Raw genomic sequence first — 10,225 nt, 5'->3', positions numbered from 1 at the left:
TATATGCAAGATAATTTATTTTGTAGAAGTATTAAAACTGAAATGCGCATGCTATAACCACATGCTATAACAATTGCTATTGCAATCTTAAAATCTATTGTATTTATTTATTTGGTTGTGTGATTTATTAGTTAGCAATGTGATACTGTCTTGATGTCTGACTTTTTAGGTTTGTCTTGATGGTTTTTCTTCATCTACTTCGGTTTTGAATTATGGAGTACCTCAGGGCTCCATTTTGGCCCCTGTTCTGTTCTCATGATATATGCCTCCTTTGGGTTGTATTTTTATGAAGCTTGGGGTGTCCTTTCATTTTTATGATGGTGACTCCCAAATTTATTTGCCCTTGAAGCACAATGACAAAAAAGGCTTAAGGTCCTTTAGCCGTGTGTCTGTCTGATATCAAGTTTTCTTTCATTTTTTTTTAACATCTTAATGAAAGCAAAGCAGATGTTATTGTGTTTGGGCCTTCAAACACTTTAGGTATCTCTGATTGTGACTTGGGAGATTTGCTCTCTTATATGTAAAACCTTCTGTGAAAAGCTTGGGTGTTGTTTTTGATTCTGCACAAAAATGCTGTAGTTAAATCATTTCAGCCCCACCCCCCTCCCACCCCAAAGAGTTTCTTACATTTTGCAGAGTTTGAGAGAGTGATACATTTTGACTTGACTACTGCAATTATCTTCATATTGGAATAAGTCAATCTAATATCAATTGTCTTCAAATGGTTCAAAATGCAGCTGCCAGATTCCTGACTGGCACCTGGAAATTTGATCATATCTCCCCTATATTATGCTCTCTGAACTGGCTGCTGTTCCATGACAGAATTGTTTTTAAAATTGTACTTTTTGTGTTTAAAGCTCTGACCGGATTGGTACCTAACTGTCTCTCTGACCTTTTAAATGGAAATACATCTATTAGATCTCTGAGGTGATCTGAGCAAAGATTTTTGATGGTCCTGAGATTCAGACATATGTTGTGACATGACTTGTTGTTTCCACCGTTGGGCCAAAACTGTGGAATAGTCTTCTGGTTTCCCCCAGATTAGTTTAATCTGAATCTGAATTTACTTCTATATTAAAAACCCAAACTTATAAATGCTCCTACATTCTAAGGTGAATCACTTATTAGTGTTTTGATGTCTCCTCCCCTTATTGCATTGCAGTCTATAAAGTGTATACACACTTTTTATGTTTTTGATGTTTATTTTAGTATGGTTTTTACAGCACAGTGGTCAACTCCTCTTGTTTTTATTGTGCTTTATAAATAAAATTAATTTAATTTGATTTGATATGAGTAACTTACCCCGTTTCTGCTATGACAGTTCCCAATGCTACTGTTGAGACTCTGAAACAAAAATAACCATGTGTTTATTATTAAATCTTTAAAAACAAGTATGTATTTGTAATGTAAACCAAATACTGTTGTGAAATAAATCTTTCACTAGTTTTTCTATAAATAGTGCAAGTGGGTGTTGGAAGCTTGTTTGAATTATATTGGTGATTCTAATAATTCAACCCCTACTGAGTGTAGCATTATTATATAAACTTGTCCTTTAATAACTTGCATATACATTGCAATGCCATTAAAATGATAATATTTAACATTCTACATTATTTTAATTTATTGTAATGAACACATTTTAATATGGGAGGGGACATGAAACATTTAGATCAACATTTAAAAAAAAATGCAGTACTGTACAACTACCGAGCTCGTTTTGAAGACCCTTGTGATAGTGATGTAGTACACATGTAATGTAATGTATTTTTTTGCATTATTTCTAGTCGATGTTTGTACAATGGTTAATCCATTCAACTGACATATAAAGATGATGACTGAGGACTGGTTAAATCTTTGTAGTCAACACCACGTGCACAAAACAGACCTGTACCTGTTTCGAGGAGAACAGAACCCAGCCTTATTGAGGCTCCTGGACCATTACAAAACGCGTTCATAAAACACAAGGAACTAGGGGGAAAAAAACACAAGCTAAATAAGCTACCATCTGTCAGAGAAACTACAGCCTTAAATGGCTATGCCTCAATGACTGTGTTATAGAAGACTCCGTCTGAGCTCAAGGTCTTCATTCTGCCAAAAAAAATGTAACAAGCGTTGCCCGTGAAAGAAATCAAGACTTGAAAGGCTGAAGAAGCTTTGCACGCGTACTCAGCGGCAGGCTTGAGGCCAGGAAACACTCAGAACGCTGAGGCCTGGCGAGTCCTCTTGGACAGACATGCTTTGCTTTTCTGCTGCGGAATGGTCATTAATCAGGAGGCAGCTGGGAGGAAGCGGGGGAGAGGCCGGAGAGACAGAAGGACAGCGGAACAGGAAGAGGGTGAAGGAGGCCAGGCCAGAAGAAGACGAAAATCAGGCCAGGTACATACGCCTCTGCAATATGAACTTTCTGTCCTCGAGTGAAAGCACACAACACTGTCTGATAATCAGATTTGATATCGCATCCAGTCACTGTATTATTGGTACCGCAAGGACTGTTTAGCTGTGACAGAGGTTTTAAGATGGGCTGTCCATAGGGCTATTGCATTCATTTAGTATATAATTTAGTACAGAATATAGAACTCTAAATTTGATTTTTGCTCGCCTACTATGATCTATTTTTTTTTCCAATGGAACCACAATACACAGTATCGGTTATGGGCTAATATTAGAGATTTCTTCACTTATTGGCATTGTGTAATATTGGATGTATATTGGCCGATATTCGTGCACGCCCTTAAAGGTCCCATGACATGCTGCTTTTTGGATGCTTTTATATAGGCCTAAGTGGTCCCTAGTACTGTATCTGAAGTCTCTTTCCCGAAATTCAGCCTTGGTGCAGAATTTCAGCCACTACGAGCCAGTCCCACAATGAGCTTTCCTTAGGACGTGCCATTTCTGTGTCTGTAGCTTTAAATGCTAATGAGGAGGAGAGAGGCGGGGCAACTGCCATGCTTCGCTCGTTTGCAAGCCATGATGTCTCTCGAGGAAAAAAAAATATTGCGCTCGCCTCGCACGGTAGTAGCTCATTTTCTCATGGGCGGGCCAAATTCTCTGGGCGGGCAAAGCAGAGAAAGAGGAGGTAACCTTTCCCCGTATGATGACATAAAGGGAAGATTCCAGATTGGGCCATCTGAGCTTTCATTTTCTCAAAGGCAAAGCAGGATACCCAGGGCTCGGTTTACACCTATCGCCATTTCTAGCCACTGGGGGACCATAGGCAGGCTAGGGGAAATCATATTAATGTTAAAAAACCTCATAAAGTGAAATTTTCATGCCATGGGACCTTTAAATGTAAAATGTAAAACAGTTTTTAACTGAAAATGAATACTCATTTTTCATATTGTAATTAAGATGCTGTGATGCCTACATAAACTTAATTTTTTAACTATTGAGTTTATTTTTATTTATATATTTTTTATTTTTATTTATTTAAACAAAATAGTATACATTTTAATATTGGTAATTTAGGTAGCAAGGCTGCATTTACATGATCAAAAAAAACAGTAATATTGTGAAATTTAAAATAACTGCTTTCTATTTTAATACATTTTAAAAAGTAATTTAGTCTTCAGTGTCACACGATCAATAAATATTTCTTATTATCAGTGTTGAAAACATTGTGCTGCTTAATATTTTTTCATGTATATTTTCATGATATTTTTTGTTCAGGATTTAAAAAAAAAAAAGTTCAAAAGAACAGCATTTATTTGAAATATATTTTTTGTAACAATGTAAAAAACTTTACTGTCACTTATTTAATGCTGACTTTCCCTGCTGAATAAAAGAAAAAAAAAAAACTTTTAACGCTAACGTGTCATTTTTAATCTCTTATTTTCAATTGAGAAAAAAAAAACATTCTTGCTGTCATGTTATGTTGTACGGTGTCTTTATCATTTTTATAATGAGGTTGAAACTGTATATTAGAAATGAGCTGGTATTTGAAATGACTAACAGAATGTAAGGAAGGCATTTCATGAACTGAATATGGACCAGTAGCGCGTGTCTGTGTGTATTACCACAGAGTGCAGCAGCTGTGTGCGGGAGGTGCTGGGGCTGCTGAAGAAGCTGTGATTGGGCACTAAATACTCATCTGCATCCACGGCTTCGTCCAGCTCTCCGCTCATCAGACTGCGGTAGAACTTGGAGTCAGAAGGACTGGGTAAATGCATCCGATCATCACCCTGTTAACAGGAAAACACGGATCAGTGATCAGCAATGCTCCAGTGAAGAATTCAGATTTGTGTTTCTCTTACCTGAATGACGAGATAGCGGGACGGGTCACGTGCCATTTTAGTAAACTCCGCGATGAGCTCCCTGAAGCGAGGTCTGCTCTCTGCATCAATCATCCAACCTGGATGAAAACAGTGACATGATGATAAAGGAGATGATGAAAAAAACTCTAAACGTATCATCTCCTAACCACTCTAATGTTGCTTCAAACTCGTTTTTTTTTTGTTCAGATGCAATTAAATTAGGGATGCACAATATATCAGTATCATATTGGTTATTGGTCAATATTAGAGACTTTTTAATTTATAGGTATCGTTTGATATAAGATATTGGCCGATATTGGATATTTAATTGTGTATGCTCAAAATGAATCTTTGAAAATACTAATCATTTAAATGTAATTTTATTCAAAGTAATCTCATCAATCTCAATCTTTATTTCATATACTATAATGTTGTGATGCCTGAATTTACTTTCAGAAATTAGAATGATAGTTTTAGTGTTTTATTTTGAATTTAATTAAACAAAATGTCATTTGAAGTTAGGGTAACACTTTATTTTAGGGTCTCTTAACTAGTTGCTTATTAACATGCATATTACTAGAATATTAGCCATTTATTAGTACTAATTAAGCACATATTAATGCCTTATTCTACATGACCTTATTCTACATCCCTAATCCTACCCAATACCAAAATTTAACAACTACCTTACTAACTATCAATAAGCAGCAAATTAGGAATTTATTGAGGGAAAAGTCGAAGTTAATAGTGAATAAGTGTTCCTTACTCTAAAGTGTTACTGAAGTTAGTCAGCCATAACTTGACAATATTATCAATTTAATAATATAATATAAAATAATAATAATATTAATAATTAAGTAAATCGGTATTAAATGATCAGTGCATCCCTAAATAAAGAGTAAACGCTACTACAGCTATATACAGAATGATGAATTGCTAAGTAGATTAAAAAAATGTTTTTCATGCTTTCTTCATATATTATCTTACAGAGGGAACTAAATCTGTCACTGGTTCCCCCTCATAACAATTGATTTATGGAAACAATATGTATAAAACACACAAAGCCATTGCTTTTCCAAATAGATGGGATACCTTTACTGGAAAAATAGATTTAACAATTGTATGGCATATTAATGGGTTTCATGTGTGAAAAATCAAGTGTAGCGTTAGTTCTGGCAGGTCACGTTAGTCAAGCTTGCATCAGCTGACTCTCAGCTGATCCCCATCTACCTATAGGAATACGACACCTAAGCATTCATATATAAGGTCCCTCAGTATTATCAGCAGTTTTCGCATTGCTCAATAGCTAATTACCCTCCTCCATCCCCAACTCCTCCTCTGTCAGTCAGGATTCAGCCTTCTGATTATCCTTTGAATCAGACTAATTCAGACTAATGACTGAACTTTAACAATATCTGCAATACATTTATGTTGGTTCTGTTCTGTTTACCCTGGGGGGTTATTGCTGCTCTCCCTGCTCTGATCCATGCTAGGCTGCATGGATGCGCAGGGAGTTCTTGCCCAGAACCATACCGCCAATCCAAACTGTATGCTAATCGTCAATCATATTTGACGATAGTGGTCCTGACAGAACCATTGATTAAACAGGAAGAAAGTACTACATATGTCTACTTCACAATACAGCAATGAATCAAACTTACATTTGACCATTATCATGTACACATCAATGGTGCAGATAGGAGGCTGTGAAAGTCTTTCTCCTTTCTCTAGAACTTCGGAAATTTCACTTGCAGGAATTCCATCATAGGGCTTTGTTCCAAATGTCATCAGTTCCCAGACTGTCACACCTAAAGTAGTGTATCATTCAATGAACAACTGATACATTCATTCAATACTGAGAGATCCTCAGCTTTAAAACAAAGCTATTAAAGTCAACATGAATCAAAATCAACCCTATCCACTTCCTACAATTTCAAAGAAAACTTTTGTTTCTTAATGAGTTTTCTTTTGTACTCTGAAGTCTACTAAAGTAAAATGGACCAAAACTTTTTAATGTTAACTTTAATGTCTGAAAAAAAGCAATGACAGATATTTCTCTAGCAAACTGTTGCTAACCATAACTCCAGACGTCACTCTGGTGTGTGTATGTCCTGTGCAGGATGGATTCCAGCGCCATCCATTTTATTGGCACCTGTTGAAGGATATAAATGGACAACATGAAATCTCTATTTCAAATGTAATAATTGGAAGTGAACACATTGGATGCATTCTAAAGATGAACATCTGATTGTTAGTAGTCCTAGTCTTATACTGTTGAGACACTAATAAGGTCACAATCATCACTTCATTAGTTTTTATAATAGTTTACGGTAAAGCACTAAGGCATTTTAGACATAACAGTATGAATTTCTGTAAATTATGTGTACTGTGAAAAGAGCTATACAAAATATTTTTAATTGGTTTGGACAGTTTAGGAACAGTTTTTCACTTAGTGAAATGAAAAACTGCTAAAATTCTGTCATCCACTTTCTCACAAAAAGAAATAACAGACCTTTCCACCATCTGCGTGATATTCCTTCTCATCAGCATTCAACAGCTTGGCCAGGCCAAAATCAGTGATCTTTACATGTTGAGGGGTCTTCACCAGCACATTACGAGCAGCCAAGTCTCTGTGCACAAGATGGCGCTCTTCTAGGTAACTCATTCCCTAATAAAAGTCAGAGAAATTCAAAAGATTTGTTGACATGAGCTAATATAATGATGTACTGGCCTTCATGTTCCTGTGGCTCAGTGGTAGAGCATTGCATTAGCAGCGCAAAAAGTCGTGGGTTCGATTCCCAGGGAACACACATACTGGTAAAAAATGTATAGCCTGAATGCACTGTGAGTCGCTTTGGATAAAAGCGTCTGCTAAATGCATAAATTATTATTATTAATTAGTATTCATGTCCGCATATCATCCCAAAAGCTTCTAAATATTTAATGATACAGGAGCATTTATTTACATTTGGCAGTTCGATCATGCAATCATGAAAAGACCAAGTGTAAAGTGTTTATGAGCCACATACAGAACCTTTATCAGATCCAAACGGAACAATGTCATCATATGGAGACACATGGAGGGGAAAATAGTGGTAATCAAACACTGCAATACTTCAATATGCAGCTTTAAAAAAATAAAATAAATACAAATCACAGAAGTGAATGATTTCCTATTATTTGCATATATGAATAGTAGATTTTTATGCATTTTGAATGTAAATGGAACTTACTGATAGCAAACTGACTAATCACGACTGTAAAGTGACTAAAGTAAAGGTAAATAGGCTCTAAGAAGTGCCCTGATTAGTAAATTAAACTGGGGCGGCCCATCAATTAATAATTAATCAAATTAATTGTTGATAATCATTATGAATAATTTTATTTAAAATAATAAATTTAAATGAAATAAAAATAAAAATAACATAGTAAAATACTTATTTTTAATAATTAAAATTTTAAATTATTAAAATAATTTATTTTAATTATTTTATTAATTGTACTGAATATTGAAAATTGCCATTTCATCATCAAATCAAATGTCATTAAGTGACTGATCGAGTAAAATAAGTGTAAATAGACTCTAAGAAGTGCATGGATAAGGGAAAATATTGTATGGATCATTAGGGGATAATGGGAAACACAACTGTTACAGAAATTACTGTGCAAATTGACGATATTCAAAAAAGTCAGACAGTATTTGAGAACATGAAAGTATATTTGATCAAGCTTTTCTCGGAATGTTAAATCATCATATCAACCATATCGCTACATTTTCTAGTCATATTCTGATCAAAGTTTCTCTCAAAAAAGAAATGTTATTCCCTCAGCAGTGCAGCCTATCTGCTAAAAGAATCTTCACAGCTACTGATTTGCACTTCAGAAATTAGATGTGACTAAAAATTTTGAATATTTGTGAGTTGTGAGTGATATTACCTATTTTTAGTTTCATATCACCAGCAAGAAACCTGGATAGGCATATCAGTTCATTCTAAATCTAAAAATATATTCATACATCTTCTAGTTTTACTTTAAACATGATGTATTAAACTGCATTTTTCACCTTTTTCCTTCTTTCAAATAGGGCAATTGAGAAATGGGAGAAAATACTGTGGTGTAAACTAAACTAGAGAAGCATATCAATTAATCATTAATCAAATTAACTGCTAATAATTGTAATTAATAATTGTATTTAAAATAATACATTTAAATAATAAAATAAAAATAATAATATATTAGAATATTTATTAAATTGACACATTAAATTGACATCTCAAAATATGTTCATCATCAAACGAAATGACTCAGTGGTTAGCAGAAGAGATGAGATTAAATAAAAAAACACAATTAAAAGAACAATCCATTTACCTTAGCAATCTGCACACACCAGTTGAGCAAGTGTTGAGAGCCAATGTTGTCCTTATTTTCTCTGACGTAGTCCAGCAAACAGCCGTAGGGCATCAACTGGGTGATAAGTTGGATGTTGGAGGTCAAGCAGATGCCGAGCAGACGACACACGTGAGGATGCTCAATGCTCGCCATCACATAGGCCTCCTTTAGATACAAACAAATGAGGTCAGCACAAATGCACCATATATATAGTATACAGCAGCACTGACAAAAACAGTCGCTGTGTATAGTCCCTACAGACTTAAAACTAACAAATGAGGTGCCTAGAGCGCATTACAAAATATTTGCAGGGATGGAGGCCTGGAGTTCTGAAGAAAAACGCTTCAGGAAAAAGTAAACTTCGCAGAAACATAATCTGTTTTTGGGTTTTTTTCAAGACAACTTAGTGCCATTACTAACAAACTTTTCCTTTCAAAAAATGATTCATTTATTTTTTCCATTCTTTTTTTTTTCTTTTTAATATTCAAAGGACTGTGCAGATCTGTTAGATTTCAGTTTCTGCAGACTCTCAAAAAGTTATACTGTACTGGGTGTTTACATACATGAGTTATCTTCAAAGTGACCTTGAGAAGCGGCCTGCGCAGCCACATCCTCACAATCAAAGAGAATATTGGAGGAAATTACATTCTTTGTGCTAGAAAGGTCTTGTTTGCTGTTGCAGTGATGGAGCGCATGCAGAAAGCAGGAATTCCTCCTCCAAGTTTTCTGTTCTATATCAACTCCACACAACATCCAGCGGGAACTGGTCAGGTTACCCTTTAACTCAAGGTTATGTAGTATAAAATTCAGCTGCGCTCGTCATTGGAGAATAAGGCCTTTTCTGCACAATCATCATCTTAACTAGAATGACGAAATGTTGATTTTACTGTCTGTGTTTACTGAAATAATTGACATGTTAACTGGATCACAAAGATACAGCACAGATGCATGAATAATCACATTATAGGCAAAGAATGTAGAGAAAAGTGTTTTATTTTAGTGAAATACAAAGCCAACTTTCAAATTTTGTCAAAATGTAAAATGTTTTATTTCACTCGCTAAAGCAGGCTTGAGTAATTAGTAGGGATGCACGATATTGTATTTTTGCCGATATCCGATATGCCGATATTTTTCAACTCATTTTGGCCGATAACCGATGCCGATACCGATATATTTCCTTTTGTTTGGAAACAACACCAAGTCTCTTCTGTGCAGAAATTATAAGCAAATTATTTTTAATTTTGGTTAGTTTTTAAAAAGAACTTAGAATTTGTTAGAATTAAATAAACAATAATTAAGTTCTTTTATAATGATAGTACATTGAAAATTTGAAAATAACTATAAATAAACCATATTCAATCACTGCATTTAAAAAAAAAAAATTCAGAAAGATGCAGTGGTAACCTTAACATTTTATTTTAAGATTTAACATTTTTTTATGGTCTAAAGCAAAAGAGTTGTAAAAATTCTGAAAATCTTTTAGAGCTCATAATTTGTTTATAACATATAACGTGTATAAAACGTGTAATATAACATATTACACATTAATGAATAAATCAGTATATATAAAATTATTTAATTTAAGT

The 10,225-nt window shown here is 34.5% G+C and overlaps 1 protein-coding gene across 4 annotated transcripts in view; it reads right to left on the bottom strand.

Annotated features, from left to right (window-relative positions):
• LOC107691124 (epidermal growth factor receptor-like) overlaps positions 1-10,225 on the bottom strand; it is a 69,046-nt gene that overhangs the window by 2,094 nt on the left and 56,727 nt on the right. For 2 of the 4 annotated variants that reach the window (XM_016489605.1, XM_016489622.1), the window contains exons 20-26: positions 8,619-8,804; positions 6,763-6,918; positions 6,327-6,402; positions 5,912-6,058; positions 4,251-4,348; positions 4,014-4,178; positions 1,303-1,350 (exon numbers count right to left, since the gene is read on the bottom strand). In XM_016489605.1, coding sequence (XP_016345091.1) covers positions 1,303-1,350; positions 4,014-4,178; positions 4,251-4,348; positions 5,912-6,058; positions 6,327-6,402; positions 6,763-6,918; positions 8,619-8,804 — 876 coding nt within the window. The remainder of the gene's footprint in view (positions 1-1,302; positions 1,351-4,013; positions 4,179-4,250; positions 4,349-5,911; positions 6,059-6,326; positions 6,403-6,762; positions 6,919-8,618; positions 8,805-10,225) is intronic. The other 2 variants (XM_016489613.1, XM_016489627.1) reach the window with 1 other exon arrangement.

Source organism: Sinocyclocheilus anshuiensis, unplaced genomic scaffold (genome assembly GCF_001515605.1).
Source record: "Sinocyclocheilus anshuiensis isolate Anshui unplaced genomic scaffold, SAMN03320099.WGS_v1.1 scaffold894, whole genome shotgun sequence".
Lineage (NCBI taxonomy): Eukaryota > Metazoa > Chordata > Actinopteri > Cypriniformes > Cyprinidae > Sinocyclocheilus > Sinocyclocheilus anshuiensis.
This window is presented reverse-complemented; position numbering and strand designations above follow the sequence as displayed.